Source organism: Sapajus apella, unplaced genomic scaffold, assembly GCF_009761245.1.
Source record: "Sapajus apella isolate SASKATOON/1434 unplaced genomic scaffold, GSC_monkey_1.0 scaffold88, whole genome shotgun sequence".
NCBI classification, from domain to species: domain Eukaryota; kingdom Metazoa; phylum Chordata; class Mammalia; order Primates; family Cebidae; genus Sapajus; species Sapajus apella.
Window position 1 is genome coordinate 5111858 of NW_022437028.1, and position 15547 is coordinate 5127404.

Sequence of the window (15547 nt, forward strand, 5' to 3'; positions counted from 1 at the left end):
CTCTGAGAGGTGGAAGTGGAAGGATCCCTTGAGCCTGGGAGTTCAAGGCTGCAGTGAGCTATAGTGGAGCCACTGCCCTCCAGCCTGGGCAACATAGCAAGACCCGTCTCTAAAAAAAGAAAGTAAAAATTAACTGAGTGTGGTGGTGTGCACCTGTAGTCCCAACCACATGGAGGCTGAGGCAGGAGGACTGTTTTACTTGAGCCCAGGAGTTTTAGACTGCCGTGAGCTAGGATCACACCACAGCACTCCAGCCTGTGAGACACAGTGAGAACCCATCTTAAAATAACAATAAAGCAAAATATAAATGATTAAAAGGAAGAACAGGATGATCCACGTGGACTGACTTGGACACAGGTGGGTGGCATGTTGTCAAATGCAAATAAAGAGCAGCTGGCCTAAGAATGTGATGAGAGCGTCCCCGCACCCTCTGCAGGTGTCTTAGGGGAGCGTATGTGCAGATTTGCATGTATAGAAAGAATTGTGTTGAAAAGATCCACAGCACATGCCTGACACTGTTACAAAACTCAGAACCAGAGAAGGGGGAGACATTTTTGATCTTAACATCTCTGTATTTTGGGTCATTTTTTTTTAAGTTGGAAGAAGGTAAAACAACATCAGACTTCAGCCCATGGCCCCGCTCCCCCAGGACTACCATCCTCTCTCCCTCTGCTCCTCTGAACTTCTTTTTTTTTTTTTTTTTTGAGATGGAGTCTTGCTCTCTCACCCATGATGGAGTGCAGCGGCGCAATCTCAGCTCACTGCAACCTCCACCTCCCAGGTTTAGGCGATTCTCCTGCCTCAGCCTCCCAAGTAGCTGGGATTACAGGCATGTGCCACCACACCCGGCTAATTTTTGTATTTTTAGTAGAGACGGGGCTTCACCATGTTGGCCAGGCTGGTCTCGAACTCCTGACCTCAGGTGATCTTCCCACCTCGGCCTCCCAAAGTGCTGGGATTAAGGTGTGAGCCACTGCACCCAGCTCCTCTGAACTTTCAAGCCCCTGTCCACCTGCCCTTCCCCTTCCCCTTCCCCTTTCCCCACCTCCTACCACCCCAGGCCCCCAGGCCACATCCCTCTGTCCCCACCTTGGCCCCAGACTGTTCTAGGGCCTCCTCCTTTCCTCCAGTCCCCACATCAGCAATGGGCCAACATTACCTATTCCTGCACTCAGGCTTCCCTGAAAGTTGTGCATATGTTCTAGAATCCCAGTCGTGTTACCCCTCTGACCAGGCACTTATAGGTCCTTCCCGGTAGGTGTTCTGCCTTGTTAGCCAGATGGGACCCCCCAGATGTCCCTCCTAGGGCAGGACAGCCTTGCTGCTCAGACCTGGAGGAAGGGTCCGGATATTCACCTTCTGTCCACCCTGGGCTATAAGGGAGGCCCTTGCTGAGCTGGGAACTCAAGTGGAGAAGGAGCACAGTCACATTACCACCCTCTGGTTTGGGAGTGGGTGAGAGGTGATTGCAAACACTCAGGAAACCATCCCTTCCCCTCTCAGCAGAAGCATTCACCTGAAGGCTGAGTCTAGGGGATCGGAAGCGCCACAGCCTGAGCTGGCACAGCAGCAGCCACCCCTGAGGCAGGACCCTGTGTCCTCACTCACAGGTTAGGGGAGCGCTGAGATACTGGATAGGTTTCGCTTTCCCCAGGGAGACGGATGGCTCTTCAACAGATAGGAGGGTGAGTGTGGTTGGTTCTGTCGATGGATGGGTGGGTGGAAGGATGCATGGATGCGATGGATGGATGGATGGGTGGGTGGGGGGTGGATGGTGGGTGGATGGATGCATGAATGGGTTGATGAATGGGTAGATGAATGGGTGAGTGGATGGGTAGGCAGATGGGTGAATGGGTAAATGGATCAGTGGATGGGTGGGTGATGGGTGGATGGAGGGGTAAATGGATCAGTGGATGGGTAGATGGTAGATGGATAGGTGGATGGGTAGGTGGGTGGATGGATGGATGCATGAATGGGTGGATTAATAGGTAGATAAATGGGTGAGTGGATGGATAGGTGGATAGGTTAATGGATGGATGGGTGGATGGATGGATGGGTAAATGGATCAGTGGGTGGATGGATGATGGATGGATGGGTGGGTGGTGGGTGAATGTGTGGGTTGGTGGGCGGATGGGTGGGTGGATGGACGGATGGATGGGTGGGTTGGTGAATGGATGATGGATGGATGGAAGAACAGATGAGTGGACAGATGGATGGGTGGACAGATGGATGGGTGGATGTGTGGGTGGATGGGCAGGTGAGTGGGTGAGTGGGTGAATGGATTGGTGGGTAGGTGGATGGATGGTTCTGTGGGTGGTTTTGAGGTGGGTGGTTAAGTGGATGGATGAGTGGCCAAGTGTGTGAATGAACGGGCTTACTGAAGCCTGGCTCAAAACTGCTTCTCAAAGGAAGTTTCTAAATCTCTGAAATGTGAGGGCCTGGCACCCCCCAGAGGTCAAAGTCTCTAACTGCCCATCTCTCCTAAAGCCCTGGGCACCAATACTTCTGAGAACCACGGGCAAGCACCTAGAGAAAGCTAAGGATTCTGAGAAACAAAAAATCTAGCGAGCCAGTCCTGGCTCCACCCTCAACAGACTGTGACCTTGGGAAAGTTCAACCTTCGGAGGCTCAATTTTCTCGGCTGTAAATGGTGCTGGTCAAACCTGATGCCATGTTGCTAGGAGATTTAAACCAAATTATGAGTAAATTGTCTGAGATGGTTGATATCTGGCCCATAGAAGATGCTGACAGAATGTGATTTCCTTCCCAGAGGACGGCCCTGGGCTCACATGCACGCACACACGTGCACATCACTCACGCAACGCGTCTCCAGCCCATTAGGGAGGAGGGAGTGAGACCGTAGGCCAGGCCAGACCGGGAGAGGCAGCTGGGGATACATTTATTCTCTGGGAGTTCCTTGCTCTGGCAAAACTGGTCCAGACTCTGAGGCCAAGGACCCAGACAGTGAAGGCAGCAAGGAAGACTCCGAGGCCTCCTGGGGTTCAACCTCCTGGGCCTGGGCCAGCTGGGTGGTGTGCTCAAAGGCAGCCTGCAGCAGGTGGGAGGCCAGGCAGGTGGTCCAGGTGATGAGATAGGCCAGGTGCCAGGAGGCGAGCGCAGTCATAGTCTCCACCCACCAATACAGGCGTCTCAGCTGCGCCAGGAGCTCCCTCACCAGCCAGTTCACTTGCAAGGCCTGGAACAGGGAGACAGGTGGACAGATGGCCCTTACCAGCCTATGGGCTCAAACTGCTTGGCTCTGCCTGCCCCCCAGCCCAGCCAGCCCTGGCCACACCCAGCACCCCAGGCCTCCCCTCCACAGCCCAGCCGCACCCCTAGACCACCCACCTTACTGAGCTGCCAGCCCAGTTGGGAGCAGCAGGCCTTCTGACACACCCTCCAAGTGACTACCACCAGCAGCAAGGCCACCAGCATCAGGCCACGCAGACACAACGAAAGCAGGTCCGTCCAGATGGCCACAGACAGGCCCAGCCCCTCCCAGGCACCCAGCAAGGCCAGGCCCAGGGCCCTGGTGCCACCCCGAATGCCAGCCCACATCAGCCTGGGTCCCTGCAGTACCAGCCAGACAGGGACCTGTGTCAGAGCCAGCCCAGCCTGGAGAGCCTGGCCCAGGGGGCAGGCTGCAACTCCCAGGGGTAGGTGGGCCTGCCGGTTACAGGTCCCCCCTGCCTCCTGGGCCAGCCCCGACACCCAGTGGTTGAAGAGGTTGATCTTGAGGAGCAGGAAATTGTAGAGGTGATCTCGGTTCTGAACCAGCTGCAGGAGAAGAGAGAGAGAGAGTCGTCAGCCATCATCACCCTCCTGGGGCAGGGACCCCACTTTTTTTTTTCAATAATTCTTTTTTTTTTTTTTTTTTTCCCAAGATGGAGTTTCGCTCTTTCACTCAGGCTGGAGTGCAATGGCGCCATCTCAGCCCACTGCAACCTCCAACTCCCGGGTTTAAGCAATTTTCTTGCCTCAGCCTCCCAAGTAGCTGGGATTACAAGCACCTGCCACCATGCCCGGATAACTCTTTTTGCAGTTTTAGTAGAGAAAGGTTTTCTCCATGTTGGCCAGTCTCGTTCAAACTCCTGACCTCAGGTGATTTGCCCGCATCAGGCTCCCAAAATGCTGGGATTACAGGCGTGAGCCACCGCGCCGGGCCAGGAGCCCCACTTTCACAGCAGAGGTGAAGCTGCTGGACCACCTTGAGCCAGATCTCCACCCCAAGGCCTCAGCTCCCTCCATGTGCGAGGATGAACTCTGCCCACTTTTAAGGACCCCATTCTGAGGGGGAGTTTTAGAAGGTGTTTCCTATTATATTTGGATTCCCTTCCATTGGATTTTTCTTTTTTTAAGAAACAGGATCTTGGCCGGGCACAGTGGCTCATGCCTCTAATCTTAGCACTTTAGGAGGCCAAGGCAGGTGGATCACAAGGTCAGGAATTCAAGACCACCCTGGCCAAGATGGTGAAACCCCCATCTCTACTAGAAATACAAAGATTAGCCAGGTGTGGTGGCAGACACCCGTAATCCTAGCTACTCGGGAGGCTGAGGCAGAAAATTGCTTGAATCCAGGAGGCGGAGGTTTCAGTAAGCCGAGATGGCACCACTGCACTCCAGCCTGGGTGACAGAACACACAACAAGACTCCATCTCAAAACAAACAAAAATAACTAGCCGGTCATGATGGTGCCTATAATCCCAGCTACTCAGGAGGCTGAGGCAGGACAGTCACTTGAACCCAGGAGGCGGAGGCTGCAGTGAGCTGAGATCGCACCACTGCACTCCAGCCTGGGCAACAGAGTGAGACTCCATCTCAAAAAAAAAAAAAAAAAAAAAAATGAGAAAAACAATGAATCACCCATAGGAGTGACCCTCAACAGAGAAAATTCCACCAGATGCAGTGGCTCACGCCTATAACCCAACACCTTGGGGAGCTGAGGTGGGAGGATCATGTGAGGCCAGGAGTTGGAGACCAGCCTGGGCATCATAGTGAGACACTGTCTCTACAAAATACAAAAATTAGTCAGGCGTGGTAAGGCACACCTATAGTCCCAGCTACTTGGAGGCTGAGTGGGGAGGAATACTTGAGCCCGGGAGTTGGAGGCTGTAGTGAGCTGAGATGGCACCACTGCATCCAGCCTGGGTCACACAGCAAGACGCTGTCTCCAAATAAATAAAAGAAAAGAAAATTTCAGCACTGAAGCTTGGGGTGGGGTTTCTGGGAGCTGTCAGATTATTCTGGAAGGCAGGCAGCCCACCTAGTTCCACTGAACAGGACAGGCAGGGCTTGGGTCCGGCAGCTCTGAGGTGGCTTTGTAAAGGGCCTGGTGTGTGGTCTCCACCCCATTTACCCCTACCCCCCACTCACCAGTACTGAGAGCCTCACGGCCTGCAAGAGAATCCCCAAAAGGCTGGATCTGACCGGAGGAATGGTCTCCATGTCTGGCCTCCCCCTCCTCCTCCAGATGGGAGAAGCAGGATGACCTCACAGATGCCACAGGGTGGGGGCCAAGTTACTATGGTGACCCAGTTGCCACAAGAGACCACCCCCACCTCATTTACCTGGCTCCGGCCACTCTACTGCTTCCTCAGAAACCTCAGTCCAAGTCTGACCCCAACACGGCCAAGAAGGTCTTTGAGCAAAGCTTTCTTTGGGTCAGATTTCTCCAGATCTTGGAACGGGAATTCAAGTGCCACCTAGGAATGAGTTCATGTCTGTAATCCCAAGGCTTTGGGAGGCCAAGGTAGAAGGATCACTTGAGGCCAGGAGTTTCAGACCAGCATGGGCAACATAGCAAGACCCTATCTCTACAAACCAAAAAAAAAAAAAAAAGGGAAAGAAATAGCCAGCTGTGGTGGTGCGCCCCTGAAGTCCCAGCTACTCAGGAGGCTAAGGTGGGAGAATCACTTGAGCCCAGAAGAGAGAGGCTGCAGTGAGCCAGGATCACTCCAGCCTGGGTGACAGAGCAAGATCCTATCTCTAAATAAAGAAAAAAAATTGAAGTCCAAGGAGTTTATATGGGGCATGGGCCCTGCAAGCATCCATAGGGAAGAGAGAAAGTGAGGCAAGGACAGATGTGTTCATGAGCAGCGTTTGAGCTCAGGCAACTAGAGCCGATCCCCAGGATCCAGAACAAAAACACCCCAGGCATGTGATGATGGAGCCTTGACCAGGGCTGAGGCCCTGGGAATGGAGACAACAGATGCCAGAAATCTGTAACCAGTACAACAGATAGAATTGGAGGATGTCAAGACCCGTGATGATCTGAGACATTGCCCACTTGCATGCTAACAAGTTATCCAGCCGAGCTCCATGGCTGCCACAAGACGACACGAGACTCCCGGGACAGAGAGCAGAGACAATGTTACTCACGGCAATAGCAGTGAACCAGAGTATAAGCATTTCGCATTCATTCCCTGAGCCCCAAATCCCATAGAGTGATGTGACAAGGCCCGATGATGCCTGCAGCACCCCAGGTGGGTGTGTTACAAGAGAGGAAGAGGACGTCTGAGCTTAGGGAACCCAAATCTTTTATTTTCTTTTCTCTTTGCTTTTCTTTTCAGATGTAGCCTTGCTCTGTCACCCAGCGCAGTGGTGCAATCTTGGCTCACCACAACCTCCACCTCCCAGGTTCAAGTGATTCTCCTGCCTCAGCCTCCCAAGTAGCTGGGATGATAGGCACCTACCACCATGCCCAGCTAATTTTTTTGTATTTTTAGTAGAGAGGGGATTTTTCCATGTTGGCCAGGCTGGTTTTGAACTCCTGACCTCAGGTAATTCACCTGCCTCAGCCTCCCAAAGTGCTGAGATTACAGGTGTGAGCCCACTGCATCGGCCTTTTTTTCTTTCTTTCTTTTTTTTTTTTTTTTGCGATGGATTACAGGCATGAGTCACCACGCCTGGCCAGGAAACCCGAATCTTTTCTAATGAGCAGTAAGCAGGGCTGCCTTTTGCTCCAGATGGAGATGCTATATCTTTCAAGATTGTCTGATACACAGACAGCCTGGAAAAGAAAGTCCAGGGCAAAAGGCCATCCATTAGTGCCTCACTCACAAGACATACAGAAACATGAAGGACGCATAGAGATTTGCATCCCAACAGAGGAATGAACAGGAAAAGACGTAAAGTGAGACAGGGGCCAGCGATACCGCCCCCCATCAGAAGACTCAAGTGAAGGGCAGATGGTAGGGCTGCCCACCAAGTGGGGGCGGGGAAGAGAGGAGTAGGTTTGAGGAGAGAGGAAGCCTGGGCAATATAATAAGACCCCATCTTTACAAAAAAATTCAAAAATTAGCCGGACATGGTGGCACATGCCTGTAGTCCTGGCTACTCGGGAGGCTGAGGCAGAAGGATCGCTTGAACCCATGAGGTTGAGTGTGCAGTGAGCCGTGATTGCGCCACTGCACTCCAGCCTGGGTGTCAAAGTAGGATCCTGTCCAAGAAAAAGAAAGAAATGAATAATGGCCCTACCCACCAGGTTGCACCTGAAGGCAGCAGGACCGCCTGTGGGAGGAGCCTCCAATGTAGATCAATCAACTGGGAGCCTTGAACCCTCGGTCCAAAGCTTCCCGCCCGCCCGCGCCCTTCTCTTTCTTACTCAGCACCAGGTTCAAGGCCATCCGTGCACTACTGCTCTCTGTGGCCTTGGAGTTTCACTTTGCAGGGTAGCAGGCAGGCCAGAAACCCCAGTTATCAGTAGCCTCTGCCTTGCACAACGCCAGGGGGCGCCATTCACCGACCTCTGCCCTTCTCCGCCCCAGGACCCAGGGTCAGAAGACAAGCAGGAAGCAGCCCGGGTGCCCATCGGCTCTCTGGTGCCCCCTGAGGGCGCAGGACTGCAGCACGGCCGCGCGGGGGCAGCAGACACCGGGGCGCGCCCTGGCACCCCGCGCGAGTGGGTGGAGAGTTCCCAGTGAGTCGCTTGTCCCCCGGGCCTGCGAGGTCGGTTTCCCAGTAACAGCAACGTCACGCCACCCCCAGGAGCTCGCCCTGTGCAGGTCCCGTCATGCCTGGGTTGCTGGAGGCAAAACCACAGAGAAATTATAAGGACCAAAATCTTCTTTATTCCATGTTCCTAAGTTAAATCTTCGTCTTGTTTCAAATCTTCACTTGTTTTTTCTTTTTTTTTTGCCAAAAACTACACAAAAAGAATATGCCTGTATACTTATTGGAGCTTGGTATTTCTTCTTTCTTTTTGTTTGTCGTTGGAAAAAGAAAAGAAAAAACAGCCGGGTACTGTGGCTCACTCCTGTAATCCCAGCGCTTTGGGAGACTGAGTTGGGTGGATCACAAGGTCAGGCGTTCGAGCCCAGCCTGGCCAACATGGTGAAACCCCTTCTCTACTAAAAGTACAAAAATTAGCCAGGCATGGTGGCATGTGCCTGTAATCTCAGCTACTAGGTAGGCTGAGGCAGGATGATCCCTTGAACCTGAGAGGCGGAGGTTGCAGTTAGCCGAGATTTCGCCACTGCACTCCAGCCTGGCAACAGAGAAGAGACGCTGCCTCAAAAAAAAAATTTTTTTAAGAGGGGGATCTTGCTCTGTTGCCCAGGCTGTTCTTGAACCTTGGCTTTAAATGATCCTCCTGCCTCAGCCTCCTGAGTAGGTGGGCTACAGGCATGTGCATCACACCTGGCTACTTTTTATTGTTATTATGAATTATTTGTGTCGAGATGGGGTCTCACTAGGTTGCCCAGGCTTGTCTCAAACTCCCGGGCTCAAGAGATCCTCCCACCTCAGCCTCCCAAAGTACTGGGATTACAGGTGTGAGCCACCACTCCTGGCCTGCATTTTTTCTTTCTAAAGATGGTTTTATCCAAGCCACTTACATTCAAAAATAATGATTACAAAGCAATGAAAGGGGGGCAGGGCAAAATAAATAAATAAATAAAAATAAAAATAATAAAAGCAATGAAAGTGGCCAGGCGCAGAGGCTGACTTCTGTAATCCCAGCACTTTGGGAGGCCAAGACAGGCGGATCATGAGATCAAGAGTTCGAGACCATCCTGGCCAACGTGGTGAAACCCCGTCTCTACTAAAAATACAAAAATTAGCTGGGCATGGTGGTGCACACCTGCCTGCTCAGCTACTCAGGAGGCTGAGACAGGAGAATTGCTTGAACCCAGGAAGCTGAGGTTGCAACTGAGCTGAGATGGCGCCACTGCACTGCAGCCTGGGGGATAGAGCAAGACTCCATCTCAGAAAAAGAAAATAAAATATAATACAGCAATGAAAGTATGAAGGACTGTATCCTGGTTAAAGAAACTGATGGGAGATGGCAGACTTATGAACAGAGCTGGTACCAGTCTATAACCTTGATGAGTTTTTGCCCCAATTGTCCTTATCTGTAAAAGTAGAAAATACTTAGAAGCAGGGAAAGTTGTGGGGAGAAACCAGTGAAATCCAGTCGCTGTTGGGCCTTTGACGGCTTGCGGGAGCAGATGAGTAATGAAGTCGGTATCTGTGAAAGAAAAGGAATTCAAGAATTTTTAAAAACAAAATACGCGACAAACGGGTCGAAATTGCTTTCAAGTGAGTGTAAATTTGTAAAAAGAAACCAGCCAGGGTGCAAAAGCTGTATTAGTTCACAAACCAATGTGTGGAAATCATTATTGCAACCAAGCTGTTTTCAGGCAATTCACTTGGAAACCCCACATGATTTTGAAATTTAAAGTTTAAAAAACCCACTGCCAAATGCAAAGAAAAACCTTGGCTATCTTAAAATTAATTCAAATTTTTTTTAATAAAAACAAATGGAAATACTTTAAAAACATTTATTGTTTAGTTGTTTTTTTTTTTTTTTTCAGCCGACACCAAGGATGATTTTTTTAAAAAAAACGTTTTTACACTTTGGGAGGCCAAGGCAGGAGGATTATGAGGTCAAGAGATAGAGGCCAGCCTCGCCAACATGGTGAAACCTGTCTTTACTAAAAATACAAAAATTAGCCAGGCACAATGGTGGGCGCCTGTAGTCCCAGCTACTCAGGAGGCTGAGGCCGGAGAATCGCTTGAACCCAGGAGGTGGAGGTTGCAGTGAACCAAGATCGCGCCACTGCACTCCAGCCTGGGGACAGAGAGACTGTGTCTCAAAAAAAAAAAAATGTTTTTAAGGGATGTAAAGTTGTCAAACCATCTCATGGTTCAAAACTATTATTCATCCCCAAATAAAAGTGCCGATAAATGGGCAAAATGGCATATATACAGGCCCGATGCAGTGGCTCACACCTGTAACCTCAGCACTTTGGGAGGCTGAGGCAGGAGGATCGCTTAAGCCTAGGAGTTCAAAGCCAGCCTGAGCAACATAACAAGACCCCTGCCTCTACCAAAAAAAAATAAAATAAAATACAAAAAACAGGAGTGATAGTGTGCGCCTGTAGTCCCGGCTGCTCAGGAGGCTGCTGTGACGGTGTCACTGTACTCCAGCCTGGGTGACAGAGCAAGACATTGTCTCAAAAATAAAGACATTTACAAATAATCAACACCTTAAAAACCAGCAATGGGAATGATTCATAACAGTCACTCCTTCCTTCTCTACTTGCTCTTTTTATTTTTGGTTGTTTTGTTTGGAGACAGAGTCTCACTCTGTCACCCAGGCTGGAGTGCAGTGGAATGATCTCGGCTCACTGCAGCCTCTGCCTCCCAGATTCAAGGGATTCTCCCAAGTCAGCCTCCCAAGTACCTGAACAAAAATTATCTGGGCATGGTGATGGGTGCCTGTCATTCCAGCTACTCGGGAGACTGAGGCAGGAGAATCACTTGAACCCGGGAGGCGGAGGTTGCGGTGAGCTGAGATCGAACCGCTACACTCCAGCCTGGTAGACAGAGCGAGACTCTCAAAAAAAAAAAAAAAAGAAAGAAAGAAAGAAAGAGAAAAGAAAATATTCCTCAGGGCCCCCTCACCTCTCTGTTTAAACCATACTGTGGGCCGGGGGTGGTGGCTCACTCCTGTAATCCCAGCACTTTGGGAGGCAAAGGTAGGTGAATCACTTGAGGTCAGGAGTTCGAGACCAGCCTGGCCAACATGGTCAAATGCCATGTCTACTAAAAATACAAAATTTAGCCATGAGTGGTGGCACATGCCTGTAATCCCAGCTACTCAGGAGGCTGAGGCAAGAGAATCGCTTGAACCTGGGAGGTGGAGGTTGCGGTGAGCTGAGATCATACCACTGCACTCCAGCCTGGGTGACAGAGCAAGACTGTGTCTCAAAATAAATAAATAAATAAATAATAAACCATATTTTTGAAAGAAGTCCTGGAGCCCCTCACAGCCACCATCAGCCACCACCACTGTCCTGGCCCAAGTCACTGAGCAAAGGCAAAGGCTGTGACAGGCTGAGAGAAATGTTCACAACCCACAAACTCTCCAGAATCTCCAGTATCCAGGGAACTCCTACAAACCAGTGAGATAAAACTACATGGCCCACACGGAATTTCGGTTAGCCAGAAGGAGCGAATTCAAGAGGTCTGTTGTACATCGCACTAGCTACAGCGGATAACGATCTCTTGCACACTCGAAAGCTGCTGGCCAGGCGCAGCGGTTCATGCCTGCGATCTCGCTCAGTAATTTGGGAGGCCAAGGCAGGTGGACTGCTTGAGCTCAGGAGCTGGAGACCAGACTGGGCAGCATCTCAGGACCCTTTCTCTATTAATTAGCCGGGCATGGTGATATTTGCCTGTAGTCCCAGCTACTTGGAAGGCTGAGGTAGGAGGATTGCTTAAGCCCAGAAGGCGGAGGTTGCAGTGAGTGGGGATTGCAGACTGCACTCCAGCCCGGACCACAGACTGAGACCCTGACAGGCGGGTGGGAGGGAGGAAGAGGGGGCAGGGAGAGGGAAGGAAGGAAGGAAGAAGAGAGGGAGGGAGGGAGGGAGGGAAGGAAAGAAGGAAGGAAGGAAGAAGGGAGGGAGGAAGGAAGAAGGGAGGGAGGAAGGAAGGAGGGAAGGAGGGAAGGAAGGAAGGAATGAAGGAAGGAAGGAGAGAGGGAGGGAGGGAGGGAAGGAAGGAAGAGAAGGAGGGAAGGAAGGAAGGAAGGAGGGAGGGAGGGAGGAAGGGAAGGAAGGAAGAGAAGGAGGGAAGGAAGGAAGGAAGAAGGGAGGGAGGGAGGGAAGGAAGAGAAAGAGGGAAGGAAGGAAGGAAGGAAGAAGGGAGGGAGGGAGGGAGGGAGGGAAGGAAGAAGGAAGGAAGGAGAGGGAGGGGGAGGGAAGGGGGGAGGGGAAGGGAAAGGAGTGGGGAAGGGAAAGGAAAGGAAGGGAAGGGGGAAGGGAAGGGGAAAGGGAAGGGCAGAGGGGAGGGGAAGGGAGGGGAAGGGAGGAAGGGAAGGGGAGGGAAAGGGAGGGGAGAGAAGGGAAGGGGGAAGGGAAGAGGGAAGGGAGGAAAGGGAAGGGAAGGAATGGAAGGAGGGAGAGAGGGAAGGAGGGAGGGATGGGGAGGGAGGAAGGAAGGAAAGTTGCCAAGAGAGTACATTCTTAATGTTCTCACTGCAAATTAATGATGTAAATATGTGAGGTGACGCATATGTCACATGGCTTGCTTAGTCATTCAACAACACATCCACATATCACAACATCATGTCATACGGTTGTGCCTTGTCAGTTAAAAATAGGGAAAGGAAAAAATCAAATGACCCAGTGGAATACAAAAGCAAAAGCAATCCACAGAAAAGGAAACTCCAGGAGTTGATAAATGTGTGGCAAGAGATTCAACCTCACCAGTCATTAGGGAGGAATGCAAATTGAAACCCCAGTGAGATATGATCTCACCCTCATTTGCAAAAACAAAAACGTTGACGGCACACATGTGTTTATGAGTTTGTAGGATAACCAGAGCCTCGGACACTGCCTGTACCCTGACTCAGGAGTGCCCTGCTGGTCTTTAGTCTCTGGATGCTACTCATGCTAAGAATTGTATTAAACAGGCTGGGTGCAGTGGTGCACGCCTGTAATCCCAGCACTTTGGGAGGCTGAGGTGGATGGATCACCTGAGGTCGGGAGTTCGAGACCAGCCTGACCAGCATGGAGAAACCCCATCTCTACTAAAAATACAAAAAATTAGCTGGGCATGGTGGTGTATGCCTATAATTCCAGCTACTCAGGAGGCTGAGGGAGAAGAATGGCCTGAACCTGGGAGGCGGAGGTTTCGGTGAGCCAAGATCTCGCCATTGCACTCCAGACTGGGCAAAAAGAGCAAAACTCTTGCTCCAAAAAAAAAAAAAAAAAATAGCTTGGCACAGTAGTGCATGCCTGCAATCCCAGCCACTCAGGAGGCTGAGGCAGGTGGATCACTTGAGCTCAGAAGGTTGAGACTGTAAGGAGCTAGGATTTCGCCATGCACGCCAGCCTGGGCAACGCAAGGAGACCTTGTCTCCAAAAAGAAAAACAAAAGTGGCCCTGGTCCAAGATGGCGTGTTGTGTCTGAGATCCCGGTGCTGAAGACAAATGCCGGACCCCGAGATCGGGAGTTCTGGGTGCAGTGACTGAAGGAGGAATATCAGTCCCTTGTCTGGCATGTGGAGAACAACAAGGATGCTGGCAACCCTTGGTTGCGACTGGAGTCCAACGAGGAAGGGACTCGGTGGTTTGGAAAATGCCGGTGTATCCATGACCTCTCGAAATACGAGTTTGAAGTCGAGTCTGACATTCCTAACACATACCCTACTACTGCCCCAGAAATCGCAGTCCCTGAGCTTGATGGAAAGACAGCAAAGATGTACAGGGGTGGAAAAATATGCCTGACGGATCACTTCAAACCTTTGTGGGCCAGGAACGTGCCCAAATTTGGACTAGCTCATCTCATGGCTCTGGGGCTGGGTCCATGGCTGGCAGTGGAAATCCCTGATCTGATTCAGAAGGGCATCATCGAACACAAAGAGAAATGCTACTAATGAAGGATCAAGCCACTGAGGCAGGGCAGAGGGACCTTTGATCGGCTATGATCCTGTTTTCCTGTGCATCACGCTTAACTCACCCAGCTGCGTCCCAAACACACTCCACCTCTAGTTGTTACTAAGTAGCTGCAGCAGGCATTGCTGGGGAGAAGCAAACACCAAACAGCGTCCTACTTAGTTTCTAAGGCTGCACGGGAAGGGAAAGACTGGGCTTTGGAAAATCTAGAGGCAATTTATATCCGCCCCAGGTGGAGCAACATGCCATCCTGGAGGCATAGGGCGTAACTGAAAGTGAGTACACAGTCTTTGGTTTCTGGAGATAACTCATCAATAAAAGCTGCTTCCTCTGGTAAAAATAAAAATAAAAAAGAAAAACAAAGTATTGTACAAAGCTGCTCATTAAACGCACATGTGAAACTGAAGCAAGACCCTAACAAAACAATAATTACTCTTACTACATGCAATGTGCTCTAATTTCTACTCATTCTCTTTCACAACAGGCTCGATTGTTTTCACTACCCTCCAGTGGGTTAAAGCACTCCTTCCAGAAACATCCACGCATGAACAAAGAGACGCGTGCATGGCAACATTATATCCTATCCCCGGGAAAGGGGTAAGTCAACCAGGTGCGGCCGCTTGAGGCTTGAGGGATAACTAAATGGCAGTAAAATGAGCAAAATGAACGCAGTCCACATGCATCCACATAGAAAGAGCTCAGCAACCGCAGGTGCGGGGGCTCACGCCTGTCGTCCCAGCACTTTGGGAGGCGCAGGTGGGCAGATCACTTGAGATCAGGAGTTCGAGACCAGCCTGGACAATGTGAAACCCCGTCTCTACCAAAAATACAAAAATCAGCGGGGCGTGGTAGTGGGCACCTGTAATCCCGGCTACCTAGGAGGCTGAGCCAGGAGAATTGCTTGAACCGGGGGTGGGCAGAGGTTGCAGTGAGCAGAGATCACACCACTGCACTCCAGCCTGGGCAACAGAGCAAGACTCCATCTCAAAAAAAAAAAAAAAAAAAAAAAAAAACCACTGAAGCAGAGTTGAAGAGTGGGCAACATGGCAAAGCCCTACTTCTACCAAAACTATCAAAAATTAGCTGGGTGTGGTGGTGCACACCTGTGGTCCCAGCTACTTGGGAGGCTAAGGTAGGAGGATTTTCCTAGCTGGAAAACAGTGCAAAGGCCCTGTGATCGCCTTGGCACTTTCCAGGAACAGAAGCCGCCGTGGCGGGGCGAGGAAAAGAGATGGTACAGATCAGGAGAGAAAAGAAGTTGGACTTTAGGTTTGAAGCAGAGGAGTCAACTCATCAAATGAGTACTGAGAAAACACCACTCCAGCTGGACACAGTTTGTTAACTATTGAAACACTCATTACCGAATACATGGGTAGTTATTACACTAGACTCTTCTTTTGTATGTTTGAGATTTTCTTCTTTTCTTTTTCTTTTTTTTTCTCCAGACATGGTCTCACTCTGTCACCCAGGCTGGAGTGCAGTGGGGTGATCTCAGCTCACTGCAACCTCTGCCTCCCAGGTTCAAGCAATTCTCCTCCCTCAGCTGCCAACGTAGCTGGGACTACAGGTGCCTGCCACCATGCCCAGCTAATTTTTGTATTTTTAGTAGAGACAGGAGCCTCACCATGTTGGCCAAGCTGGTC

General features: G+C 50.8%; 1 protein-coding gene and 1 pseudogene across 2 annotated transcripts; one reads left to right on the plus strand and one right to left on the minus strand.

Moving 5' to 3' along the window:
* Positions 1-2882: 2882 nt before the first annotated feature.
* Positions 2883-5475, minus strand: TMEM270 (transmembrane protein 270). The gene is made up of 3 exons (XM_032254901.1): positions 5374-5475; positions 3349-3777; positions 2883-3196 (listed from the first exon to the last, which is right to left on the minus strand). The coding sequence occupies exons 1-3, from the start codon at positions 5443-5445 to the stop codon at positions 2900-2902; spliced, it is 798 nt and encodes a 265-aa protein (XP_032110792.1). The 5' UTR covers positions 5446-5475; the 3' UTR covers positions 2883-2899.
* Positions 5476-7466: 1991 nt separating this feature from the next.
* LOC116534497 lies at positions 7467-14189 on the plus strand (annotated as a pseudogene). The gene is made up of 3 exons (XR_004261757.1): positions 7467-7529; positions 7767-7918; positions 13402-14189. The product of XR_004261757.1 is annotated as a ubiquitin-fold modifier-conjugating enzyme 1 pseudogene (transcript).
* Positions 14190-15547: the final 1358 nt, after the last annotated feature.

Coding starts and splice junctions, on each gene's coding strand:
- TMEM270 (XM_032254901.1), bottom strand. CDS start 5,445: ATGGAGACCATTCCTCCGGTCAGATCCAGCCTTTTGGGGATTCTCTTG. Junction 3,778..5,373: donor CCGTGAGGCTCTCAGTACTG/GTGAGTGGGGGG, acceptor CTTCTCCTGCAG/CTGGTTCAGAACCGAGATCA. Junction 3,197..3,348: donor TGGGCTGGCAGCTCAGTAAG/GTGGGTGGTCTA, acceptor TCCCTGTTCCAG/GCCTTGCAAGTGAACTGGCT.